Source organism: Bufo bufo, chromosome 2 (assembly GCF_905171765.1).
Source record: "Bufo bufo chromosome 2, aBufBuf1.1, whole genome shotgun sequence".
NCBI classification, from domain to species: domain Eukaryota; kingdom Metazoa; phylum Chordata; class Amphibia; order Anura; family Bufonidae; genus Bufo; species Bufo bufo.
In genome coordinates, this window is record NC_053390.1 from 586,684,587 (window position 1) to 586,711,724 (window position 27,138).

At 42.7% G+C, this 27,138-nt stretch overlaps 1 protein-coding gene across 2 annotated transcripts; it reads right to left on the minus strand.

Moving 5' to 3' along the window:
* Window positions 1–69: 69 nt before the first annotated feature.
* On the minus strand, window positions 70–23,221 carry GIMD1 (GIMAP family P-loop NTPase domain containing 1). 2 transcript variants are annotated; one of them, XM_040418263.1, is made up of 3 exons: window positions 23,180–23,221; window positions 20,409–20,802; window positions 70–469 (listed from the first exon to the last, which is right to left on the minus strand). In XM_040418263.1, the coding sequence occupies exons 2-3, from the start codon at window positions 20,793–20,795 to the stop codon at window positions 209–211; spliced, it is 648 nt and encodes a 215-aa protein (XP_040274197.1). In that variant the 5' UTR covers window positions 20,796–20,802; window positions 23,180–23,221; the 3' UTR covers window positions 70–208. The 2 variants fall into 2 exon arrangements, with proteins under 2 accessions (XP_040274197.1, XP_040274198.1); XM_040418264.1 differs by lacking the exon at window positions 23,180–23,221 and adding an exon at window positions 20,886–20,968.
* Between the last annotated feature and the right edge of the window lie 3,917 nt (window positions 23,222–27,138).

Genomic DNA, 27,138 nt, shown 5'->3' on the forward strand with positions numbered 1-27,138 from the left:
GCAGATTGCAGTATGGTCCTGGAGAAACTCTTAAGTCACTAAGAAAAAGATTGCTACATTCATAGATACAACAGTGTCATTTATGAAATATAACCAAACGTGTATGAATATGTAAATTAGAATGTACATCCATTCATTTCATTAGCATACAGTAAACTCTTGTAGTGAATGGTAGCCGTCCATGTTGTACCTCCATTCCAGGGGAGTGTCATGTACACTTTAAAGTCTGATAACTGTTCTGTCTGACAAAATGCCAGATCTGATTGGCCAATACCGCTCTTTCCTCACGTAGTGTTTCATGTTGATGGTCCCTAAAGATACATCGACCATGCACATTTTCCAGGAGGCTAGAAAGGCTTTTTGGAGCAAAGCTCATGAACTTCTCTATTGTCATCCTCATTTCTTCTAGCGCTGCGGCATGAGTGAATACCACAGCAGTGAAATACTTCCAGTTAGGGCCCAGGAGATCCTGTGGAGAACAAGTATTCATTGGATAATTGGTCAATATAACTGATACTAATGGCCCTTTTACACTGCTCAATGGAGCAGACAATTGTCGGCAAGGAAGCGTAAAGCCATTGCTCGTCCCATACAGACTCATTGTTTGCCGGCAGCAGAGTGCTGTTTAGATGGCGCGATCTGCTGCCCACAAATGATATTTAGGAGACTGCCCCAACAATCTATTACCCGTTACCCGATTAAAAGTAAACCTTTGAAAAGTAGGCTTCACACAGCTAGAAAAAACTGTTGACCCTTTGTGACAAAACGACTCAATATTTTTAAGACCAATGAAAAAAAAAAAAATGATTTTTAGCCCAAAATGAGTAAAATGCAATCCGAAGGTGTACATAGCCTTTAAGTTTATGCTGTCATAGACTGACCATATTATACCAACTTGTCCATATGGACATGTCTTGAGGATTTCCCATAGGGAAAATGTGATTTAATCAAACTAAATTAACTGTACGACATTAAAGGAAGTTTGTTACCGCCAAGCATACAGCCATGTACAGTAGGTGCCCTGAAACATGACCATATCTTTCTTGTTAAAATCCATTCCTCTAATCCTTAAAACTGCTTGTTTTTATTTTTATGTAAGCTTTTTGGTGCACTGTAGACAGTAAAATAAAGCATTACTTGGCATTAGAGGAATTTTTTCACAAAGCAGGTATGGTTATGTTTCTAGGCACCTCACATGGCGGTATGCTTACTTTGAAACAGACTCCCTGGAAAGGGGTTGTCCGTACGGGCTGCAGAGAGCTCTAATTGAACTAATGAAGACCACACTGTTCAGTGGGCCTGTATTGTTAATGGCTGTGCGCTATTGAAGGTCTTCATTAGTTTAATTAGAGCCCGTACATCTGCGCGGTGCTTAAATGTACAACGTCCGTGTCTCAAGCGCCATACAACCGCGTGTAGTCGTACCCTTAATGTCTTCTCCATCAGATTTTGGTTGCACTCTGAGGGGGTCATTTATCAAACTGGTGTAAAGTAGAACTATAACAACCAATCAGATTCCACCTTTCATTTTGGACAGCTGCTTTGGAAAATAAAAGGTGGAATCTGATGGGTTGCTATGGGAAATTAAGGGTCCATTCACACGTCCGCATCCGTTCCGCAATTTTGTGGAACAGGTGCGGACCCATTCATTTTCAATCCGCACTTCCGTTCCGCCAAAAAAAATAGAACCTGTCCTATTCTTGTCCGCAATTGCGGACAAGAAAAGGCATTTTTATATGAGAGTGCCGGCGATGTGCAGTCCGCAAAATGCGGAACGCACATTGCCGGTGTCCGTGTTTTGCGAATCCGCAAAACACGGACGTGTGAATGGACCCTAAGCCAGTTCCACTTTACACCAGTTTGATAAATGACCCCCTGAATGTTTTAACTGCTGCCTTTAAGTGGAAACTTGATGGCTCAATTATTAGTTTGATCAGCCCCTGTAACAATGTAAGCCACAACCTATAAGGAGTGCCTTGAAAACTTGTTTCCTCGACGATGCTAATGTTTCAGAATTTGATGACCACTTCAATTGAAACCCATGGCTTACATCCATTTGGGGAGATTTATGGTAGTTCTGCAGCAGTTTTCTGGCATGGAAAAGGCGCAATTTATGTCACAAGTGTCACTTTGCCTGAAACGTTTTTAAAAAGTGGGCAAGAGAAGATAGGCTGTGGGAGAGACCTCTGTGTGGCCCAAACTCCTTTAACAACATGTGCATCAGAAAGCTATGTCAACTGGCTGGAGAAGAGGTCCGTTCTAGCGCACAGGCTGCAATAGGGTAATGTAGTGAGGGAGTTAACATTTACAAGTTGCAGCTTCTACACCAGTTCACTAATTTTGACACAAGTCCTGGTTTGTGACACAATTTGTGACTTTCGCTTTTTACAACACCCTTGCTACTTTTCCAAAAATGAATCTTTGCATCTCAAATCATTTAATGATCTGTGCCAGAAAACTGGTCCACCTTACCCCAAACATTTACTCCACTGCCTTGCTGGAGTAGATTTCAGTTCTGGTCGACTTGATGTGTCACAAATGTTAACAAATGTACCTTCAAATAAAGACTGGCATACACAGTCTTAATACAGTAAATCTCTCCCGCTGACTCAACTCTTGAAGGGATTGATAGTCGTTTTTTTGCTCTTGTCCACTTCCTATGTCTGGTAGTGCAGTTGAACCCTATTCACTTTTATTTCTTACTTTGTATGTTTACTGCTTCACCTCATTGTAAAACACAGGCCGAATTGGCATTATATGAAGGTTATTGTTACTGGCAGTATTGGGGAAAAGTTGGTGTAGGCATGTTACCTGAGATGTGGTGAAGATGAAAACTACTGAAAGCTTTTTCCACATTTCCAAAGTTCTCTTTTCAGAGTTGAAACTATGAAGAGTGAACTACTACAGATCCAGACCTCAAATATATTAGAAATGCTGCCTTGGTCTCCATTGTTATGTCTACAGAGCTAAGTGGCAATATGCACATGTCATTAACTGGCTTCCATTGGCTCTTGAGCACACTCAGGAATGAGTTCAGTAACCAACCCAAGTGTTTTCCATAGCAGACAGTTGACAGGACTAACATGCTTTCCTTCAAAATTCTCCATAAACATATGTAAAAATCATATTTTGTTTAAGTATACGTATACTGAAGCTTGCAAGTGCTCGTATCATGTAGTGCATAAAGGTTGACATAAAAGGAAGTGATCACAAGCTTTTCAGGACTCGTGGTTACTGCTTTTACCATGTGATTAAATGATTGTATCCAGAAAGACGAAACACGACTCAAGTTTCGTGATCTTCAAGAATGTTTTCATTTTTAAACAAATTGTGGAAATGATGAAACCTAATACACCACTATTCCGGTACTGAATGTTACAGATTTCAGGGCATCAACATGTGCTAAAGAATGCACTCTTAGAAAAGTTTTAGTATTTTTCCATAAATTAAATAAATAAATAATTATAGGTATAATCTGTTATTTCATTACTTCAGCGGGAAGTGAAAAAGGAAAGGCGTGTAATACTTTTCAATAACCTTCCTGGTGCTTCTTCCTAAAGGGGTCTGTGCTATTTTATCTTGTTATCTGAGCGCGTGAAACACCGGAAGCGCGCGCTTCCGGTGATGCTCCGGCTCCCCCGTGTGGCGATCAGAGGAGCCAGAGCCTATGTGCAGCAGCCCCTGTCTTTGTGAATGACAGGAGGCTGCTGCATAGTATTTCCTATGGAGCCCTTGCCTGTAATAGGGCTCCATAGGAAACTAGCAATTTTCTCATAGATTCCAATGCTAGTGCATTGGGGTCTATGATGATCGCAATCTAATGATTGCTTGTTATAGTTCCCTATGGGAACTATAAAAAAAGTGTCAAAAAAAATGTAAGTTTAAAAAAAAAAAACCCTCTTTTCCAAAAATAAAATAATAAAAAAAATACACATCATGGGTGTTGCCATGTGCGAAAACACCCCCATAGTATAAAAATATATTCCCCATACGGCAAACAGCAAAACGGAAAAAAGCGTCAAAATGGCCGATTCACTGTTTTTGGTCTCTTCGTTTTCTACAAATTTTTTTAAAAAAAGTCATACACACCCCAGAATGGTATCAATGAAAAGTTCAGATCGCTCCGCACAAAATGAGCCCCTATACAGCTCCGTACACATAAATTACAAAAAAGTTATTGGGGTCAAAATATGGCGATGAAGAAATAAAACAGATTTTTTTTCCACTTTTTTTATTATTTTATCAAAGCGCAAGAAAAACTATACATATAAGGTATCACCGGATTCATACTGACCTGTAGATCAAAAATAACCTGTCAGTTTTATCGCACATCGAACGTCGTAAATAAAAAAAAACTTAAAACTGTAGTGGAATTGCTTTTTTCTTTTTTTTTGCAATTTCACCCCATTTGGAATTTTTTTTCCTGCTTCCCACTACATCTTATGCAATATTAAATGGTGACATTGGAAAGTACAACTTGTCCTGTAAAAAACAAGCCCTCATATGGCTATGTGAACAGAGAAATAAAAAGGTTAGGGCTCTGGGGAGGCAGGGAGCGCAAAACGAAAATGCAAAAACAAAAAACCTCCGGGGTAGAAAGGGTTAAACTGAATTCACAGAGCATTGGAGAGCCACTGAAGGGATTGGCAAAGGGGAGAGACAGGAGAAATGAGGGGATAGGTGGATTAACCGGGCAGGAGAGTTGAGAATCGATTGGAGGGGTGTGAGAGTGCTAGATGGGAGGCCACAGAGGAGAGTGTTGATGTAGTCCAGATTTTAGCACATTAGTTAAGTGCCTTGTGTTAACTTTGTCTACATGATGAGTGCCATTTACTGTAGAGAGGTAAATCATATAGTTTCACCATATAGGTTTCAGGAGACAACATCAGAATCTCTCTGGCTGAGATGCAAGGTCTGCAGCAAATGTAGCATGTCTCACTGTGGTTTATGCCAATATTTGAGAAACACTACTGGTTTTACAACTTCTAACACCAATAGGAGTTATATAATACAGTCCTATATGAACTGTCATACCACTCATGGTTTATCTGGTAAATTCATATCTTGTCACTAGTGTTGAGTGAAACAAGCTTCGGATGCTTTATCCAAAGTTTCTTCGTTCAAAACTTCTGAATAATACTGTACAGAGATTTGTTTCCATACAGTATTAGAATGTATGGGCTCCGATGAGTCGAAGTAAGTTATTCACGAAGTCACGTAAAAACAACTTTAACCACCTCCGGACCGCTGTACGCACAGACGCGTCCTGGAGGTGGTTGATTCATTCCTCCTGGACGCGCCGGCGCGTCATCTCGCGAGACGCGAGATTTCGGTCACAGCCGGCCCGCGCATGCGCATCGCGGGCCGGCAAAAGTTAGAGGAGTATTTCATCAGCAACCTGCCAGCCAATGATCGTCGCTGGCAGGTTGCTGATTTTTAAAAAATCGAATCACAAGCCAGATAACAGATCATATTAGTAAATATGATCTGTTATATGGCTTCTCTGCTTCTCTGCTGGTCCTTTTCGTCGGTTGGATCCAGCAGAGAAGCAGACATCACTGTGAGTACACACCAAACACTGCCCTTAGCCCCTGATCACCATCCATCACCCCCATCATCCAAATTAACCCCTTGATCGCCCCCTGTCAATCACTTAGTGAAAGACAAAAAGTGATCAGTGTAAACTGACACTTTTTTTTTTCACTAGTATTGGCTGTTAGGTTTTAGGGATAGTTTAGGCCCCTTGGTTAGGTAGTTAGCGTCAGTTAGCGCCCACCCCACCGCACCGCAGTCACTTTTATTCGCTGTTTAGCGTATCGCTAATCAGCATTTGTACTTTTATAGTATCTGTAAGTGATCAAAACTGATCACGGTCAGATCTATAATAGTATTAGTGTCACTTTAGTTCGCCCTCCACCCAAAACGCAGTGTTTGCCCGATCAGGCCTGATCGGTCGCCCACACGTGCGTTCACCCACGCCCGCCCCACCGCAGTGACAAAAAAATTTTTTTTTTTGATCACTGCACATTCACTTTACACGCTCTGCGGCGATAAAAAAATCAGTTTTGATATTTTTTATCAACCGCAGCGGCCTCCGGTACTTCGCTAGCCTCCCCTTTGTAAGACAGGCTTGCTTTTTTTCTTGGGTAGTCTCAGGGAATACCCCTAAATTTAGTAGTCCAAATGTCAAACAGGGGGTATTCTTCTGAAGAGGCCTACAGGATTCTGACCCAGTCGGATGAGGAGTGGGAACCCTCATCTGATGAATCTAGCGGGTCAGAATATGAACCTGTAGAAAGCAGTGGCTCTCTGACCCAAAGTTCGGACGAGGAGGTTGAGGTCCCTGGCAGCACCAGGCGTACCCGGCCCCGTGTCGCTAGACCACAGGTTATGCAGGATCCGCTTCAAGAGCAGCAGAGTGGGGCTGTCGCTGCCGGATCACGTGGTGAGGCATACACCAGCAGCGCAGCCCTTCCTGGACCTAGTACCAGCACTGCCGTACAACATGGTGAAGTAGCGAGCACCAGAAGGGCAGTTGAAGCTGGTACGGTGGCACGTGCACTAGTTACCCCGTCGCAGCCACCGCACAGACAGGCCCGTAGAGCCCCTAGAATCCCTGAGGTGCTGGCAAACCCTGATTGGCAGTCACCAACTTCAGCCGCACCAGTAGTTCCCCCTTTCACCGCCCAGTCTGGAGTTCGGGTTGAGACGGCTCAGATCAGTACGGCCCTGGGATTTTTTGAGCTGTTCTTGACTGCGGAGCTCTTGGACTTAGTCGTGGCAGAGACCAACCAATATGCCACACAATTTATAACCGCAAACCCGGGAAGCTTTTATGCCCAGCCTTTCCGGTGGAAACCAGTCCAAGTTTCCGAACTTAAAATTTTTCTGGGCCTTCTCCTCAACATGGGCCTGACAAAAAAGCATGAATTGCGGTCATATTGGTCAACGCACCCAATTCATCACATGCCCATGTTCTCTGCTGCTATGTCCAGGACACGATTTGAGGCCATCCTGCGTTTCCTGCACTTTAGCGACAACACCACCTCCCGTCCCAGAGGCCACCCAGCTTTTGACCGGCTCCACAAAATTCGGCCCCTCATAGACCATTTCAACCAGAAATTTGCAGATTTGTATACCCCTGAGCAAAACATCTGCGTAGACGAGTCCCTAATACATTTTACCGGGCGCCTTGGCTTCAAACAGTACATCCCAAGCAAGCGTGCCCGGTATGGGGTCAAATTGTATAAGCTCTGTGAAAGGGCCACAGGCTATACCCACAAATTTCGGATCTATGAGGGAAAAGATCAGACCCTGGAGCCGGTCGGTTGCCCTGACTACCTGGGGAGCAGTGGGAAGACAGTCTGGGACTTGGTGTCACCCTTATTCGGCAAGGGGTACCATCTTTATGTGGACAATTTTTACACAAGTGTGGCCCTCTTTAGGCATTTGTTTCTAGAACGGATTTGCGCCTGTGGCACCGCGCGAACTAGTCGCGTGGGCTTCCCCCAACGGCTTGTAACCACCCGTCTTGCAAGGGGGGAGAGGGCTGCCTTGTGTAACGAAGAACTGCTCGCGGTGAAATGGAGAGACAAGCGTGACGTTTACATGCTCTCCTCCATTCACGCAGACACGACAATACAAATTCAAAGGGCAACCCGTGTCATTGAAAAGCCCCTCTCAGTCCACGACTATAATGCGCTCATGGGAGGGGTGGACTTCAATGACCAGATGTTGGCTCCCTATTTAGTTTCCCGCAGAACCAGACGCTGGTATAAGAAGGTGTCTGTATATTTAATTCAATTGGCGCTCTACAATAGTTTTGTTCTCTACAGTAAGGCTGGGAGAACACGATCCTTCCTCAAATTCCAGGAAGAGATCATCGAGAACCTCCTTTACCCAGGAGGTTCCGTGGCCCCATCCACCAGTGTAGTTAGCCGTCTACACGAGCGACATTTCCCCAGTGTCGTTGCTGGTACCTCAACCCAACCGCCACCCCGAAAAAAATGTCGTGTCTGTAGCAGGAGTGGAATAAGGCGTGACACCCGCTATTTCTGTCCTGACTGTCCGGACCACCCTGCCCTATGCTTAGGAGAGTGTTTCCGGAAGTACCACACACAGGTACACCTAGCATAGGGATCACATCTCACCAGGACAGGCACACAGGGCTATTAGGGCCCTTTCTCTCACAGCTGCTGCAAACCTCTCCTTTCACCTGGGATAAAGTGCATAACGTACTTCGCCACATCTTTGGGCGATTTGCGCTTTGCACATTGTCCCATGGGGAAGGAGAGGTTTGTTCTATAAAGGTAAAAAAAAAAAAACAAAAAAAAAATTACCGGTAAGTAAAAAAGTTAAAAAAGTTAATATGTTCTGTTCTAAAGTTAATAAAGTTATTGCTTTGCGGCCTGGTTTTTTCTTTTTTGTTTTGTTTTTTTTACCTTCCAGGTGGACCATCCGATCGACCAGCTGCAGCACTGATGTGCATTCGGACAGAAGCATTGCGCTGCTGTCAGATTACACGCAAGTCGGTGTATGCGGCGCTGCAAGACGAGATTTCTCCTCTGCAGTAAAAGATATGTTTGCCAAGGCATATGAGCTGAGGAGGTGGCGGTGTTCATATACTTTGGCAAACACTTTGTATATATAAAAAAAAAAATCCCGGCAATGATTTATTCATCCACATCGATTGATGTGAATGGAGAAATCTGGTTTGCCAGGGCATACGAGCTGAAGTGGGTATGGATGTTGGGCGGAGCTCCTATGTCCTGGCAGACGCCTTTCCCCTCCTTTTTTCTTTTTTTGGCCGAGATTTTTTCATCCACATTGATCGATGCGAATGAAGAAATCTGTGCCGTTCATTTTTTTCTTTCAGCCCAGAGGCTGAACGGAAAAAAAAAATCTCATTACCCGTATGCTCAATATAAGGAGAATAGCAGAAACTCCTAATGCTGGGCATACATGTAATGATTGCGGAGACCCTCAAATGCCAGGGCAGTACAAACACCCCACAAATAACACCATTTTGGAAAGAAGACACCCCAAGGTATTCGCTGAGGGGCATATTGAGTCCATGAAAGATTGAAATTTTTGTCCCAAGTTAGCGGAAAGGGAGACTTTGTGAGAACAAAATCAAAAAAATCAATTTCCGCTAACTTGTGCCAAAATTTTTTTTTTTCAATGAACTCGCCATGCCCCTCATTGAATACCTTGGGGTGTCTTCTTTCCAAAATGGGGTCACATGTGGGGTATTTATACTGCCCTGGCATTTTAGGGGCCCCAAAGCGTGAGAAGAAGTCTGGTATCCAAATGTCTAAAAATGCCCTGCTAAAAGGAATTTGGGCCCCTTTGCCCACCTAGGCTGCAAAAAAGTGTCACACATCTGGTATCTCCGTACTCAGGAGAAGTTGAGGAATGTGTTTTGGGGTGTCTTTTTACATATACCCATGCTGGGTGAGATAAATATCTTGGTCAAATGCAAACTTTGTATAAAAAAAATGGGAAAAGTTGTCTTTGCCAAGATATTTCTCTCACCCAGCATGGGTATATGTAAAATGACACCCCAAAACACATTCCCCACCTTCTCCTGAGTACGGAGATACCAGATGTGTGACACTTTTTTGCAGCCTAGGTGGGCAAAGGGGCCCACATTCCAAAGAGCACCTTTCGGATTTCACAGGTCATTTACCTACTTACCACACATTAGGGCCCCTGTAAAATGCCAGGGCAGTATAACTACCCCACAAGTGACCCCATTTTGGAAAGAAGACACCCCAAGGTATTCCGTGAGGGGCATGGCAAGTTCCTAGAATTTTTAATTTTTAGTCACAAGTTAGTGGAAAATGATGATTTTTTTTTTTTTTTTTTTTTTTCATACAAAGTCTCATATTCCACTAACTTGTGACAAAAAATAAAAACTTCCATGAACTCACTATGCCCATCAGCGAATACCTTGGGGTCTCTTCTTTCCAAAATGGGGTCACTTGTGGGGTAGTTATACTGCCCTGGCATTCTAGGGGCCCAAATGTGTGGTAAGGAGTTTGAAATCAAATTCAGTAAAAAATGACCTGTGAAATCCGAAAGGTGCTCTTTGGAATGTGGGCCCCTTTGCCCACCTAGGCTGCAAAAAAGTGTCACACATCTGGTATCTCCGTACTCAGGAGAAGTTGAGGAATGTGTTTTGGGGTGTCTTTTTACATATACCCATGCTGGGTGAGATAAATATCTTGGTCAAATGCCAACTTTGTATAAAAAAATGGGAAAAGTTGTCTTTTGCCAAGATATTTCTCTCACCCAGCATGGGTATATATAAAATGACACCCCAAAACACATTCCCCACCTTCTCCTGAGTACGGAGATACCAGATGTGTGACACTTTTTTGCAGCCTAGGTGGGCAAAGGGGCCCATATTCCAAAGAGCACCTTTCGGATTTCACAGGTCAATTTTTACAGAATTTGATTTCAAACTCCTTACCACACATTTGGGCCCCTAGAATGCCAGGGCAGTATAACTACCCCACAAGTGACCCCATTTTGGAAAGAAGACACCCCAAGGTATTCCGTGAGGGGCATGGCGAGTTCCTAGAATTTTTTATTTTTTGTCACAAGTTAGTGGAAAATGATGATTTTTTTTTTTTTTTTTTTTTTTCATACAAAGTCTCATATTCCACTAACTTGTGACAAAAAATAAAAACTTCCATGAACTCACTATGCCCATCAGCGAATACCTTGGGGTCTCTTCTTTCCAAAATGGGGTCACTTGTGGGGTAGTTATACTGCCCTGGCATTCTAGGGGCCCAAATGTGTGGTAAGGAGTTTGAAATCAAATTCTGTAAAAATTGACCTGTGAAATCCGAAAGGTGCTCTTTGGAATATGGGCCCCTTTGCCCACCTAGGCTGCAAAAAAGTGTCACACATCTGGTATCTCCGTACTCAGGAGAAGGTGGGGAATGTGTTTTGGGGTGTCATTTTATATATACCCATGCTGGGTGAGAGAAATATCTTGGCAAAAGACAACTTTTCCCATTTTTTTATACAAAGTTGGCATTTGACCAAGATATTTATCTCACCCAGCATGGGTATATGTAAAAAGACACCCCAAAACACATTCCTCAACTTCTCCTGAGTACGGAGATACCAGATGTGTGACACTTTTTTGCAGCCTAGGTGGGCAAAGGGGCCCACATTCCAAAGAGCACCTTTCGGATTTCACAGGTCATTTTTTACTGAATTTGATTTCAAACTCCTTACCACACATTTGGGCCCCTAGAATGCCAGGGCAGTATAACTACCCCACAAGTGACCCCATTTTGGAAAGAAGACACCCCAAGGTATTCCGTGAGGGGCATGGTTAGTTCCTAGAATTTTTTATTTTTTGTCACAAGTTAGTGGAAAATGATGATTTTTTTTTTTTTTTTTTTTTTTCATACAAAGTCTCATATTCCACTAACTTGTGACAAAAAATAAAAACTTCCATGAACTCACTATGCCCATCAGCGAATACCTTGGGGTCTCTTCTTTCCAAAATGGGGTCACTTGTGGGGTAGTTATACTGCCCTGGCATTCTAGGGGCCCAAATGTGTGGTAAGGAGTTTGAAATCAAATTCTGTAAAAATTGACCTGTGAAATCCGAAAGGTGCTCTTTGGAATATGGGCCCCTTTGCCCACCTAGGCTGCAAAAAAGTGTCACACATCTGGTATCTCCGTACTCAGGAGAAGTTGAGGAATGTGTTTTGGGGTGTCTTTTTACATATACCCATGCTGGGTGAGATAAATATCTTGGTCAAATGCCAACTTTGTATAAAAAAATGGGAAAAGTTGTCTTTTGCCAAGATATTTCTCTCACCCAGCATGGGTATATATAAAATGACACCCCAAAACACATTCCCCACCTTCTCCTGAGTACGGAGATACCAGATGTGTGACACTTTTTTGCAGCCTAGGTGGGCAAAGGGGCCCATATTCCAAAGAGCACCTTTCGGATTTCACAGGTCAATTTTTACAGAATTTGATTTCAAACTCCTTACCACACATTTGGGCCCCTAGAATGCCAGGGCAGTATAACTACCCCACAAGTGACCCCATTTTGGAAAGAAGAGACCCCAAGGTATTCGCTGATGGGCATAGTGAGTTCATAGAACTTTTTATTTTTTGTCACAAGTTAGTGGAATATGAGACTTTGTAAGAAAAAAAAAAAAAAAAAAAAAAATCATCATTTTCCGCTAACTTGTGACAAAAAATAAAAAGTTCTATGAACTCACTATGCCCATCAGTGAATACCTTAGGGTGTCTACTTTCAGAAATGGGGTCATTTGTGGGGTGTTTGTACTGTCTGGGCATTGTAGAACCTCAGGAAACATGACAGGTGCTCAGAAAGTCAGAGCTGCTTCAAAAAGCGGAAATTCACATTTTTGTACCATAGTTTGTAAACGCTATAACTTTTACCCAAACCATTTTTTTTTTACCCAAACATTTTTTTTTTATCAAAGACATGTAGAACTATAAATTTAGAGCAAAATTTCTATATGGATGTCGTTTTTTTTGCAAAATTTTACACCTGAAAGTGAAAAATGTCATTTTTTTGCAAAAAAATCGTTAAATTTCGATTAATAACAAAAAAAGTAAAAATGTCAGCAGCAAAGAAATACCACCAAATGAAAGCTCTATTAGTGAGAAGAAAAGGAGGTAAAATTCATTTGGGTGGTAAGTTGCATGACCGAGCAATAAACGGTGAAAGTAGTGTAGGTCAGAAGTGTAAAAAGTGGCCTGGTCTTTCAGGGTGTTTAAGCACTGGGGGCTGAGGTGGTTAAAACATGAAACCGAACTCTGCTTCGGTTCTGAGGTACTAGTCGGAACCAAAGCCTAATTCGGTTTTAAAGACTAAGTGAACATATTGCAGGGGAATTGCCAACCGTAAGAACATATCCAGACATTTCAGAATAAGCATGGAGGCAATGTAGATCATCTCAGAGTAATTGAGATTGAGAAACCAGAGAGATGTGGGGACTGGAGAAAAAAAGGGTGCTAAGGCTACTTTCACACTAGCGGCAGCCTTCTTTGGCAGGCTGTTCCGGCGCCGCTAGTGCAGGCGTGCCGCCGAAGGTCAGCTCTGGCCACATTCACTATAATGGGGGCGGGTCGGAGTTCCGGCGGCAGCACGACAAACATTCCGAGAGGCGGCTGGAATAAAACTACGACATGTCTGCCGCTAGTGTGAAAGTAGCCTAACCTGTGGAGTCTTTTGGAAAATGACAATTATCACCACAAGCACCGTATGGTTTGTTAATGTATCTTTATATAGCTCATGCATTGTCTATTTCTATGTGCCAATTATGTGTTATTTCCCCTTTTATGGGGGTGTAACTCGTCTAGATTGCCATTCCTACTTAAGTCTTGACCCTAGGAAGTATTAAAGCTATGACTTAGAACCACTTCCAGGTTGCAATGCGTAAGCAGAGTTTGTACACTGCTCAAAAAAATTAAGGGAACACAAAAATAACACATCCTAGATCTGAGTTAATTAAATATTCTTCTGAAATACTTTGTTCTTTACATAGTTGAATGTGCTGACAACAAAATCACACAAAAATGAAAAAATGGAAATCAAATTTTTCAACCCATGGAGGTCTGGATTTGGAGTCACACTCAAAATTTAAGTGGAAAAACACACTACAGGCTGATCCAACTTTGATATAATGTCCTTAAAACAAGTCAAAATGAGGTTCAGTAGTGTGTGTGGCCTCCACGTGCCTGTATGACCTCCCTACAACGCCTGTGCATGCTCCTGATGAGGTGGCGGACGGTCTCCTGAGGGATCTCCTCCCAGACCTGGACTAAAGCATCTGCCAACTCCTGGACAGTCTGTGGTGCAACGTGACGTTGGTGGATAGAGCGAGACATGATGTCCCAGATGTGCTCAATTGGATTCAGGTCTGGGGAACGGGCGGGCCAGTCCATAGCATCAATGCCTTCGTCTTGCAGGAACTGCTGACACACTCCAGCCACATGAGGTCTAGCATTGTCTTGCATTAGGAGGAACCCAGGGCCAACCGCACCAGCATATGGTCTCACAAGGGGTCTGAGGATCTCATCTCGGCACCTAATGGCAGTCAGGCTACCTCTGGCGAGCACATGGAGGGCTGTGCTGCCCTCCAAAGAAATGCCACCCATACCATTACTGACCCAATGTCAAACCGGTCATGCTGGAGGATATTGCAGGCCGCAGAACGTTCTCCACGGCGTCTCCAGACTCTGTCACGTCTGTCACATGTGCTCAGTGTGAACCTGCTTTCATCTGTGAAGAGCACAGGGCGCCAGTGGCGAATTTGCCAATCTTGGTGTTCTCTGGCAAATGCCAAACGTCCTGCACGGTGTTGGGCTGTAAGCACAACCCCCACCTGTGGACGTCGGGCCCTCATATCACCCTCATGGAGTCTGTTTCTGACCGTTTGAGCAGACACATGCACATTTGTGGCCTGCTGGAGGTCATTTTGCAGTGTTCTGGCAGTTCTCCTCCTGTTCCTCCTTGCACAAAGGTGGAGGTAGCGGTCCTGCTGCTGGGTTGTTGCCCTCCTACGGCCTCCTCCACGTCTCCTGATGTACTGGCCTGTCTCCTGGTAGCGCCTTCATGCTCTGGACACTACACTGACAGACACAGCAAACCTTCTTGCCACAGCTCGCATTGATGTGCCATCCTGGATAAGCTGCACTACCTGAGCCACTTGTGTGGGTTGTAGACTCCGTCTCATGCTACCACTAGAGTGAAAGCACCGCCAGCATTCAAAAGTGACCAAAACATCAGCCAGGAAGCATAGGAACTGAGAATTGGTCTGTGGTCACCACCTGCAGAACCACTCCTTTATTGGTGGTGTCTTGCTAATTGCCTATAATTTCCACCTGTTGTCTATCCCATTTCCATAACAGCATGTGAAATTGATTGTCACTCAGTGTTGCTTCCTAAGTGGACAGTTTGATTTCACAGAAGTGTGATTGACTTGGAGTTACATTGTGTTGTTTAAGTGTTCCCTTTATTTTTTTGAGCAGTGTATTTGGATGTACAGCCATCTTGCTTTTAAGGGGGCAATAAAGTATTGGTTTGAACTTTTCTCATCAGATGCTGGAACGTCGTTGTTTCTCTCTATTTGTTACCTGGTTCCTGACCCAGTATATTCTCTGTACACCGACTGAGTTGTGATGCCTACACGTGGAATGCCAGTTTTTGGACAGAGTGCTGGTTTCCTTCGGCTAGTTTTTACTAGTGAACTGTGATAATGTAGTAATGTAGCTGATATTTACAGCTCAGAGATTCTTTGTAAACACAAAGCGAACAATTTATCAAGCTTTGAAACCAAATTGCGGTGCAAGTCCCGGTTTGCAACAAAATTTGCAACATTTTAGCTTTTTCTGACACCCTCTCTTCTAAGGTGGCCAGATGCCTGTTTTTAGGCCAGACAGTCCGGGTTTAAGACTCCTGGTTCTCCATCTGGCGCAACTCCAGGATGGACGGCCAGAAGTCCTCCTTCTTAGTGGCTACAGGTTCCCTTTAAGTATCCCCTTGGCATGGGGCAGGCAGCAAGCCCACACAGTGCGCTGTGTGCATGACATGACATCACAACGTCACGATCCAGTCGCGCGTCTGATAAAACACTGATCTCCAGCAGGCAAGAGTGAAAGCCAGGTGCCAGCGTCCATGGTCCTGCGCCTCTGCTCTGCCCTGCCTGAGTTGCCTCTGCAGTAGAGGCACTAAGTGAGTGTCTGCACAGCCAAGGGCAACAAGTACTTGTCTGCTGTACAAACCCTGCCCCTGCCCTAATTTATCAATATGGATGCTGGTACTAGTCTGCTGCAGGCTGCATACAGTAGGCAGCAGACTACTACCAGTTGGGAGTTTGGGACACATGTCTTATTTATAATTCTATATGTACAGCTAGTATAAGTTATACATCTTCCTGTATATAGTGTTATGGACCATGCTGGTATAACCTGGTTATCTCCTGTATATAATTATATACTGTATATAATTATATATGTACAGCAAGTATAGGTTGTACATATTCCTGTATATAGGGATATGGAACATGCTGGTATAACCTGGGTATCTCCAGTATATAATTATATATGTACAGCTGGTATAAGTTATAAATCATCTTTATATATATATATATATATATATATATATATATATATATATACAGTACAGACCAAAAGTTTGGACACACCTTCTCATTCAAAGAGTTTTCTTTATTTTCATGACTATGAAGGCATCAAAACTAGGAATTAACACATGTGGTATTATATACATAACAAACAAGTGTGAAACAACTGAAAATATGTCATATTCTAGGTTCTTCACAGTAGCCACCTTTTGCTTTGATTACTGCTTTGCACACTCTTGGCATTCTCTTGATGAGCTTCAAGAGGTAGTCCCCTGAAATGGTCTTCCAACAGTCTTGAAGGAGTTCCCAGAGATGCTTAGCACTTGTTGGCCCTTTTGCCTTCACTCTGCGGTCCAGCTCACCCCAAACCATCTCGATTGGGTTCAGGTCCGGTGACTGTGGAGGCCAGGTCATCTGGCGCAGTACCCCATCACTCTCCTTCATGGTCAAATAGCCCTTACTTTCAAAGTTTTCCCAATTTTTCGGCTGACTGACTGACCTTCATTTCTTAAAGTAATGATGGCCACTCGTTTTTCTTTACTTAGCTGCTTTTTTCTTGCCATAATACAAATTCTAACAGTCTATTCAGTAGGACTATCAGCTGTGTATCCACCTGACTTCTCTTCAACGTCACTGATGGTCCCAACCCCATTTATAAGGCAAGAAATCCCACTTATTATACCTGACAGGGCACACCTGTGAAGTGAAAACCATTTCAGGGGACTACCTCTTGAAGCTCATCAAGAGAATGCCAAGAGTGTGCAAAGCAGTAATCAAAGCAAAAGGTGGCTACTTTGAAGAACCTAGAATATGACATATTTTCAGTTGTTTCACACTTGTTTGTTATGTATATAATTCCACATGTGTTAATTCATAGTTTTGATGCCTTCAGTGTGAATCTACAATTTTCAGAGCCATGAAAATAAAGAAAACTCTTTGAATGAGGTGTGTCCAAACTTTTGGTCTGTGCTGTATATATATATATATATATATATATATATACATACATTCTTTGTATTTTGTCAAACAAAAATGTCTTTGATTAGGGCTAACGCTAAGTTTGTTTGGTGAGCACAACATTTATCTTACAGATTTCTTGTTTTATTTAGCCGATGCAGTAATATAGATTATCGTTTCCATTCTGTGCATAGTAGTATTGTAGTATTGAACTATTGTTCACCACTGTCCCTGGTACGATGTCCTCCTTTTTGGGATTCTCTAATTAACAACCCTACTCTCCACTTTTCCAAAAGGGAACCTTTGTGGCATAACACAGAAAACTGGCGCACATTCCACCAAAACTGTACTCCAGCTTATGGCTGTCTGGCTAGAGTAGCTTTTCGTTCTCCCACCGCTTAGTGCAGCTTATGCCAGTGCATGACAAATTAAGACCGGCGTACACAACACTGATCCTAATAAATCGCCATCAAAGAGTGAGATTTATCAGAACTAAAGGCCCCTTACACTGCCTGAGCACTACCTGCTTACACTACCTGCTACAAACCAACGTAAATGTGCCAACTATTAAAAATTTAATGAGTGAAACCATCTATCATCTGGTAGTAAGATCGTTGGTGTGAACACCTAAATCATCACTTGCCAGCAGCAGATCATGCCATCTAAACAGCACTCTGCTAACGGCAAACAATGAGTCTGTATGAGGAAGAGTCATGGCATTAGTGATTGTTCCTTCCCATGCAGTGGAGGAGATCACTGCAAGGGTCGGCAATCGTCTGCTGAATTGAGCACCTCTTTCAGACAAGTGTGTCCTGTGCAAAAATTATGGTCCATGTATGAGCATAATTCCCTGTTCTGGACACTTCTCCTTTCTCAGGCGGGCATAGCATTATAATGATTTATAATGCTGTGTGTCTCTGCATGACTTTACTTCTACAGAACTATACTGACATAATGCTGTCAGTATAATTCTGTAGAAGTAAGGTCATGCAGAGAGACACAGCATTAGAAATTTTTATAATGTTGTCGCTCCTGCAAAACGAGCAGTGTCCATAATGGGAAATCATGCTCGTACACGGAGCGTGATTTATGCACACCACACACTTGTCTGAAAGAGGCCTAAGGCAAGGAAAAAAGGTGCATCTTATGAGAAATAGACTAGATTTACTGCAGACATATGTTATTGTTGCTTGTTATTTGAAGTATGTTATATGCATCATAAATCATTTTGCACTTAAAGGGTTTGTCCGGGCTAGGAGATGACAACCCAATGCTCTGAACCTGTGACAGATTAAAAAAAAAATAATAATAAAACTAACTCACCAGTCAGGAGTCCGGCTATTCCAGTGCCACTGCTTCAATCCTGGCCGTTTCCGGTCCCCGCAACTAACATGCCATTCTAACAAATGTGACCACTGAGGCCAATGATAGGCTGCAGCAGTCACGGTACCAAGCCACTCCTGGTCTGATGGGGATCAGAAGCAGCCAAGAACGGGGCAGTGGCGTGGAAGCAGCGGAACTGAGGTGTTTACAGCATGGATGCTCAACCCGCGACCCTCCAGCTGTTGCAAAGCTACAACTCCCAGCATGCCTATTAGAGCTATTGTTCTACGGCAGGGCATGGTGGGAGTTGTAGTTTTACAACAGCTGGAGGGCCGCAGGTTGAGAATCCCTCGTTTACAGCATTGCTTTGGTTGGCTCCTCCTATGGGTTGTCTGAGTTGTATAAAAACTCGGGCAACCCCTGTAAATGGACTAAAATACCAGATGTATACTCGCCAGTTTTCGCTTCAGCTTCTTACTGCTGCGTGCTTTGTTTTTCTGGCTGCAACAGTGACGTTCTGTACACACAGGTCACTGCTCCAGCCAATCACTGGCCTCATCAGAGACATACTATGCTTTGCTGAAGGCAGTGATTGGCGCAGCGCTTAAAGAATCAGCATAGAAACAGGTGAGTATCCATGAATTTGTTATTTTAGGCCAGGGATGCTCAACATGTGGCCCTCCATTAGTTGCAAAACTACAACTTCCAGCATGCCTGGACAGCTTACAGCTATCAGCCTACAGCAGTGCATGATGGGAGTTGTAGTTTTACAACAGCTGGAGGGCCGCAGGTTGAGCATCCCTGTTTTAGGCCATTTACAGGAGCTGTCCAAGTTTTTATATAATTCAGACCAATCCTTTTAAGTTTTTGTATGCATCAAATATGGCTTCTTTACCAACATGTTACATACATTTTTTAGATCTCATACATAAAAACGTATACATTTTTCTAATTTGGTATGCTAATTTGGCATAAAAATGTTACAAATGTGCAACATTTTGTGCATTTTTACAACTATTGGTAACATTTTGCAACATTTGGTGAGATTTTCCAACATTTGAAAATTTAATGAAACATAGGATTGAAACTTTTATGTCTCATTTATAATGTGCGACTTTTTTAAAAGTCACATCTCCACACCAGGCAACCCCTTGGCGTACTTTTACTGACAATGGCTAAGGCTCCTTTCACATCACCGTTTCTCCTTTCCGTTCTCCGGCTCTGTTGAGTAGCAGGAGAACGCAAAGGACGGATTCTGCAGATAACTGAGACCTAACGGAGCCTAAAGACCCTATAGACTATAATGGGGTCCGTTCGGTGTCAGCTCAGAACATGATTTTTGAGCTGAGACGAAAGTCCTTTTCCGACAAATTTAATAAAATTGGGTGCAGCAACACTAACCAAAGACTAACTTGAAACAGACACCGAAAACACAGCAAATGATAAATTCCCCCCTATGTTCTTATTCCTTAATCATTTTTGGCAAGTTTTGCTTATGTCAATGAAAATCATCTCATCTGCGATTTTTTTTTTTTTCAGGGAATTCTTTGCCTTTTAGCCATGGCAATGGTAAAGGTCACAAAATTGGTCTAACATAAATCCAACCCTTTCTTGTAGGACTCTAATACCTCTTGACAGAATGTGTGTGAATACTATAACCTGGCCTAGTCAGGAGTAAAGCAGTTAAGCTTGTGTTAGACCATTTTCATCTGGCAGCAATTACCAATTTCATCCATGTTTTTAGAAGAACATACAAGGCAGGTCTATTGATATGGGATTACAGATAAAGCTCTGGTCCTGGAAGGCCTGGCAGCAGAATAAAAAAACCTCCTCTCAAACAACAGCTAAACATCTTCATTTATCTATTCTTCTTTTTATCACGAAAATTGATGAAGACACACACAAAACAGATGGGGAGAGAATGGCTCATCTAGAGCAAGTGCTAGAAATTACTCTTCTTATTACAGGAATTACCTCTGTTAATTTGACAGTGTGCTGGTTATCTTCTTCACAATGTGGTATGTCAGCCCTTAGCACTAGGAGAGCCATGTGTAAGCCCTCTGGAAAGTGCTCTGAGAGGGCTTTTCGCACTCTCTTCTTCACCTCATCCTGGTTCAGGCTGCTATGAGGAATGCCAGGTGTGTCCAGCACCTGCAGTCTCAGGCTCAGCTCTCTCCCCATCCGCCGAGCAAAATCGGGTATTCGCATTCTGCAGAGTCGGCACTCTTTAGTCACAGATTGTGGGAAAATCCTACTTTCAAATTCATAACTTCCCAGCAGGCTGTTTCCAAGAGAACTTTTACCACATTGCGTCTTTCCCAGGAGAAGGAGATTAATAGTGATCTCATTGTTATCATCCATTTATTCTCTGTCAAACAATAGTAATAATTGGACACCATTAGTATGAGTCCTCTCAAGATTTATGTGATGTAGGTTACATCTAATGAATACCTAGAAATGGTCTGGTTACATGCCAAATATGTCGAGAAATAGCTGTGTGATGTCATAGAAGAATACGTCTTAGGACCATGTGGATGAGATATTATCATGGCCGTTGAATAACAGAGAAGAGCAAACACATGAGTTCACAGAAAATACAATGATTTCAGTGCACACGATAACTTCTAGGAACAAAGTCGTGAAGTAGATCATTTTTCTCTTTGAAGCCACCACATATGATGGATGATTATGAATAATGTATATAAGTTAACAATCCACACTTTACAAAGGTGATCTGCCGGATTGGCATTAGGGATGTTCAGGGTGTATCGCCTGCCACTGCTGAAGTACCACATAGGTGGGCATAACATATGTGCAACTGCATAGGAGCCCAGTTGGTGAGGAGTCCCACGGCTTCCCTAAAAAACAGTTCCTACTGTCTATTAGATTGCACATAAGGGACTGAGCAAATTGATTTTACAGCTCAAAATTACTGATGGAGACACATAAGGTGGCAACCTATGATGAGCTATTGGAGACCAGAGACCCTCTGCTGTGTGTGTCCACCCCAAGGCCTTGATGGCCTGGCCACCCCATCCCACACTTCTTGGCAAAGCTTATGAAAAGGCAGCTGTAGTTACCTGCCCTGGTTTATATCTTAGTATTAGTTGGGTAGCATATGGCAATCTTATATAGGCATAATAGAATTGTAGTATTCAGACATACCCTGCAATAAACTTTTATTTGGGAACCATATGGCACAAAATAACAACATTTTATTAATGGTTATGGTTAGTATGGCCATACTAGCTACTTTTTCTGTCCTCAGTCTGACGCTCCTAATGAGACATTGTGTCGAAACACATTGAGCGCTACCATTTGCTAATGTAGAGCAGGGCTGATCTCGCTAGCAGCAGCTTGTTAGGTTAGACAGGATATTCCGGTATACTGCATGATATTGACATACACTGGGATCAGATACATAGATTATGAAACTGAACTGGGACACTAACACTGTGCCTCCCAGGAGCCCCGTTCTCTTGAGCCACTGAGACTGCATCTTTGAGCTCTCTATACTGACCACCAGTATATACCTATCCTGTATCTTACCTTATTGCTACCATCCTCCATATTTATTGACACAATATTGCTATGCGAGGGTGCTACACAATCCTTTGATATCCCCTATGATTCATATGACTTACTTTCTGGGAATCAGTATATGGATAACAAACGTATCTCTCATCATTTAGTGCCATATGTGAGGTTGAGTAGCTGGTGGCTACTATTTTATTTTAATAGATAACCATTAATAACATTTTGTTTTAGCGTCTATACAGGCAGTGATAATATTCTTCAGACGCACACCTTTGAACTATTTCTTATGTGATTTTCACTATATGGCATACCATGTTGGGAGAGGGTCCTTTATAATAGACACCGGCTACGTTATCATGAACTAAATGTAGCAGAATATGTATATTACAGCTACTACTGCTTTGGTCTTAAAGGGTTTCTGTCACTAGAATTTTCACTATTAGCGATGTGCTAATGTCAGCTGCACCTAACTCTGCTATTCTAATGATTATCCGTGCCCCTGTTACTGTAGAATTCTTACTTTTAGAATATACAAATTACCCTCTAGGAGCAGGGGGGGGCGTTGTTCCTGCTCCTAGAGGCTCAGTTTTCTCCCATCTCATTACACGCCATCCAAGTTTTGATTGACAGGGCCAGGCAGCGTTTGCATCCTCCTGCCGCCCCTGTGCACTGGGGAAATCTCGCGCCGTTGAGTATTCGGCGCATGCATGGTGAGGGAAGGACGTTCGTGGGCTGCCAGCTTCCTCGCCGCGCCTGAGGGCGAATACTGAATGGCGCGAGATTTCCCCAGCGCACAGGGGCGGCAGGAGGATGCAAACGCTGCCTGGCCCTGTCAATCAAGACTTGGAGGGCGTGTAATGAGGTGGGAGAACGTAGCCTCTAGGAGCAGGAGCAATGCCCCCCCCCTGCTCCTAGAGGCTAATTTGCATATTATAAAAGTACGAATTCTGCAGTAACGGGGGCATGAATATTCACAAGAATAGCCTAGTTAGGTGCAGCTGACATTAGCACATCGCTAATGTCAGCCAGTTTAATAGTGAAAATTCTCGTGACAGAAACCCTTTAAATAGGTGTTTATGTGATAGAAAAACTGCACTGAATTGTGATATGGAGACTATACTAATAGCAGATTAACATACAACTCAATTTTATCACATGCACAAACTGTATAAAGGTCTAATATCAGCAATGTTCTCGCCCTTGCTTACCTTCGCTTGCAGCCTGCCTTTTGAGCAGAACACGGATATGGCCCAGTCACTGATAGGAATGAACTTTGACTTGGATGATGCTGTCCCTGGTACCACTCTGAGGATCTTTGTATTAGTTAATGAGTTACAGAAAGATCAAAGTTTATTGCAGATAATATTGTGTCTGTCCAGGATCTTGCGGTGGAGCCCTGCTTCTCAGCCCTCCAGTCACTACTACCAACAGCATGTACTTACTCTGCATGGGGGGGTCACTAATTGTATGTGGTATACTTACATAGTATTTATTACAAATAAAGAATGACAATGGTGTTGACCTTCTAGACATCAGATAAGTCTGGAGCATGCATATGACTTGAAGAAAAAGGCCACACTAAGGCTATGATATGCATTGTGGCTTCCATTATGGACACAACACTCAGCTGAATCTATTACAGCAGAGATTCTCGAAGGGCCCCATTGACTTCTACCAGGGTTCCTCACGTTCCACTGAGGTGTCCATTATTTTGTTAGGAAAAGTAGCACTAACAGAGCTTTCTACAGAAAGCCTTTCTGATACAAGGGAAATTTTCACTGGGGACATTTTTCAGTATTATATTAAGAGGTACAGTAGCAAAGACGCAAAATACTAAAGTACCCTCAGTGATACTCTTGCCATTCAGTATTTCTCACCTGTGCTATTCCCCCTCCACAAAACACTGTGGCTCATTTGGAGGAACTGTTTTAGGAATTGGCATTTAACCCTCTCCCTAACCTTGGTGTGACTTAGCTTCAAAAGGAGCGCTCAATTCTCCAACCTCAGCATCCAGTTAGAGTGCCAGGATGGCACAAGCACAGCAGTTGTGTGTAATATGCAGCCAGACTCCTGGGACTGCAGCTAGCTCCAATTTCGGCAGGGTGTTGTTAACAGCTATGGCATCCAGACGCCTTACAATGATCTGTGGGTCTGCCATGTACCGAAACCTATTAAGCCCTGACAGAGTCTAATAGATTGCCTGTCATTAGAATACTAACAGACAGACATAGTACTCTGTCTGTTATAAAAATGATGAAAGGATTCCCTTAGTAAAAAAAACAAAAACTAAAAGAAGTTGTCTAAAAAAAAAAGTTATAGAACTCTACATAAAATAGGATTATAATATGGAAAAACTAAAAACAAAAAATAGACAATATTAGATTGGTATTGCCACACCGGTAACAACCCATACTATGAAGTTAACAAGTTATACATTATAATTATTTTTTATTCCCTCACAATGAACACCATAGAAAAATAACCGTGCCAAAAGTGCTGTTTTTGTTCATCTCATCTCCCATTAAAAAGCAATCAAAAAGTCATATGTATCACAAAATGGTACCAATACAAACTACAGGTTGTCCTGCAAAAATCAAGCTCAGCGGAAAAAAAAGATGCAAAGAAAAAAATATATAACAGATAATATAATTTGGTAGGGTGGTAATGGTACTGACCTAATGCTATAGGATCGTGTGTGTGTGTGTGTGGGTTTGAAGTTAGTCTTGTGCCTGTATCTCATGGGCAACGTGGACCTGTCCAAGGCTTCTCTCCTCCACAGGCCACACAATGTTAGGAGAGAAGGGAGTGCAACAAGATAAATGGGAAAATCTATTGTTTTGACCTGCAACGGGAGTGGGGGCATTTAAAGGATCCCCTCACTTCTATGTCCAACCACATGTCCAATAGCGCCGTAATGCTGGGGGTTGTAGTAGAGGGGGTTTCTGTGGAAGGGGCAAAAATAAAAATTTGCTTTGTATCAGCAACCGTACACGTGCAGCGATGGATTCTCTTTTTGCAGTGGTTTAATGTCAACTGCTCTCTCATTAATTCTCTACTATATCTTCAGGTACATATTATATGGTTCCAAAAATTTTAGGTGACTAAAGAAAGAAAAAAAAGGACACGAAATTTAAAAGAATTTGAAATTTCCTCCAAGATCAATAATGCTCTATGTTATTTTATGTTATGTTAAGAAACCCAAGTACAGACAAGCCACTTTACGGGAAAAACACATTTAAAAGTACATCTGTCTTAATTTTTGAATTGTATCTAAACATTTTGCACTGTGCGAGTGGGATAGAAAACTATGGGCACTACCATAGCAGCATATCTAAACCTGATGGGGTAGTTTACTTGCCATCAGGGTCTAAAACTTTTCTGTGTAAATTCACATGCAGCAGATTTGTTGCCGTTCATGTCAATCAGCCCTAACTCTATTTGCAGCATTTACAGTTCATGGTGCGTTTTTCCTTTTGATAGAGTAAACTTTGAGCAAAACATTAGTTGTATAAAAAGGAATTAACCAAATAATCCCAGAAGGGTACGATGCATCATGCGTGCATGTGTAACTGTACATACAAAAGGTGATACATCACGTATCATACGTGTGACGATAGTAGTGAATCATTACCAAATTACTGTAGAAATACAGCATAAATGCGCCTGTTAAGCCAATATCTACCACAAGATGGCACTGTATCCTTGAACAAACTGTACATGGCTAGGAAGCCTGATATAAATATTAACTGGACACTTCTGTCAGAAAGTGGTATTTTTTAAAACCCAATATTCATAGAAAACAATTTTTCAAAGAATTTTTGCCTTTTTTCCCCCCATTTCAGCAGTACTATACTGAGTTAAATCCTATATAGATAAGTAAACCATTGTTTGGGTCTCTGTTGCCGGTGAGAAAAAGATGTTATCTGTTAGTATAATCACAGTAGTGGTCTGTCTAAAGGTGGATATATACACAGGCAGATTATCAGGAACGAAGATTTCTGCAAACGCTCACTCCCAACAATCTGCCCATCTGAAGGTGCAGCAGATCACCCAATAAACGAGCGAAACACTTGTTCATGGGGTGATCCTGTCGTTAGTGCAGGCACCTCAATTTTCGTTTCTGTGCAGCAATTTGTGCGGTTAAAACAGCGATCTGCTTCCCAAAAATAAAGCAGTTGCATGAGGACGAGGGATCGCAATAGTAGCAGCTTGTCCTCATACTGTGAAGGTGATCGCTGCATGTAACTGCAACGCTTCTCCTCCACTGAATGAGCAGCCGACTGCTGGGAAGGAACGCTTCCTTCATGATAATCGGCTTCTCCTCGACGCGTGTAAATGTGCCTTAAGAAAGTCAAGTGAGACTGTTTGCTGTACTAAAAGTCCAAAAAAGGAACCAGAACAGGAACTAGAATACATGGAGTGATTAAAAAATATTATATCCAGAAAGACCTATTTACCTTTTTTATTTTATTTAAATAGAATTCGGTAAATGGACAAATTTTAAAATCAACATGACCAAATCAGAGGCACTGAATGTATCCTTACCTCAAACACTAGTCTCATCGCTTAAATCTACGTTCCCATTCAAGTGGCCATCGGCGGGGATTAAATATCTTGGGGTTAAAATCTCGGCGGAGTTGCCTGCCCTTTTTAAGTTGAACTTTGCCCCACTTCTGCGAAGTTTCCAGAAAGACCTAGACGCTTGACACCGCCGAGACATTTCTTGGTTCGGCAGGGTCAGCATTTTGAAAATGAACCTACTGCCCAAGCTGCTTTACCTCTTGCAAACCATACCCATCCGATTACCGCTCAATTTTTGGTCACAACTCAGACGCTGTTTCACACGTTTTGTGTGGGCCCCGGGTAAGCCGCGGATAAAATGGGAGGTTCTGACCCGGTCTAAAGAACTTGGGGGTGTTGGTTTGCCAGATTGTAAGCTATATCACTTTTCCGCGGTATACGCCAGACTTTTGGACATGTTGCATTCAGATTCCAGTAAAATGTGGGTCCATATTGCACGCACCTCTTCCTCACGCGCGCTCACGGTCCTTCCCTGGTTAGCCGGCAAGCCGGGTTTTAAAATCTCCCCGCTGTCCTTCACAGCCAATCACACTTTCGCGTCAATTGCGTCCATTAACCGGCCTACACTCCTCATTGATACGTCTGG

What these genes read in the sequence shown, in the direction of transcription:
- GIMD1 (XM_040418263.1), bottom strand. Translation starts at nt 20,795, where the DNA reads ATGGATGATAACAATGAGATCACTATTAATCTCCTTCTCCTGGGAAAG. An exon ending in ACACTGTCAAATTAACAGAG is followed by an intron (nt 470 to 20,408) that starts GTAATTCCTGTA and finishes TGTTCTCCACAG; the next exon opens with GATCTCCTGGGCCCTAACTG.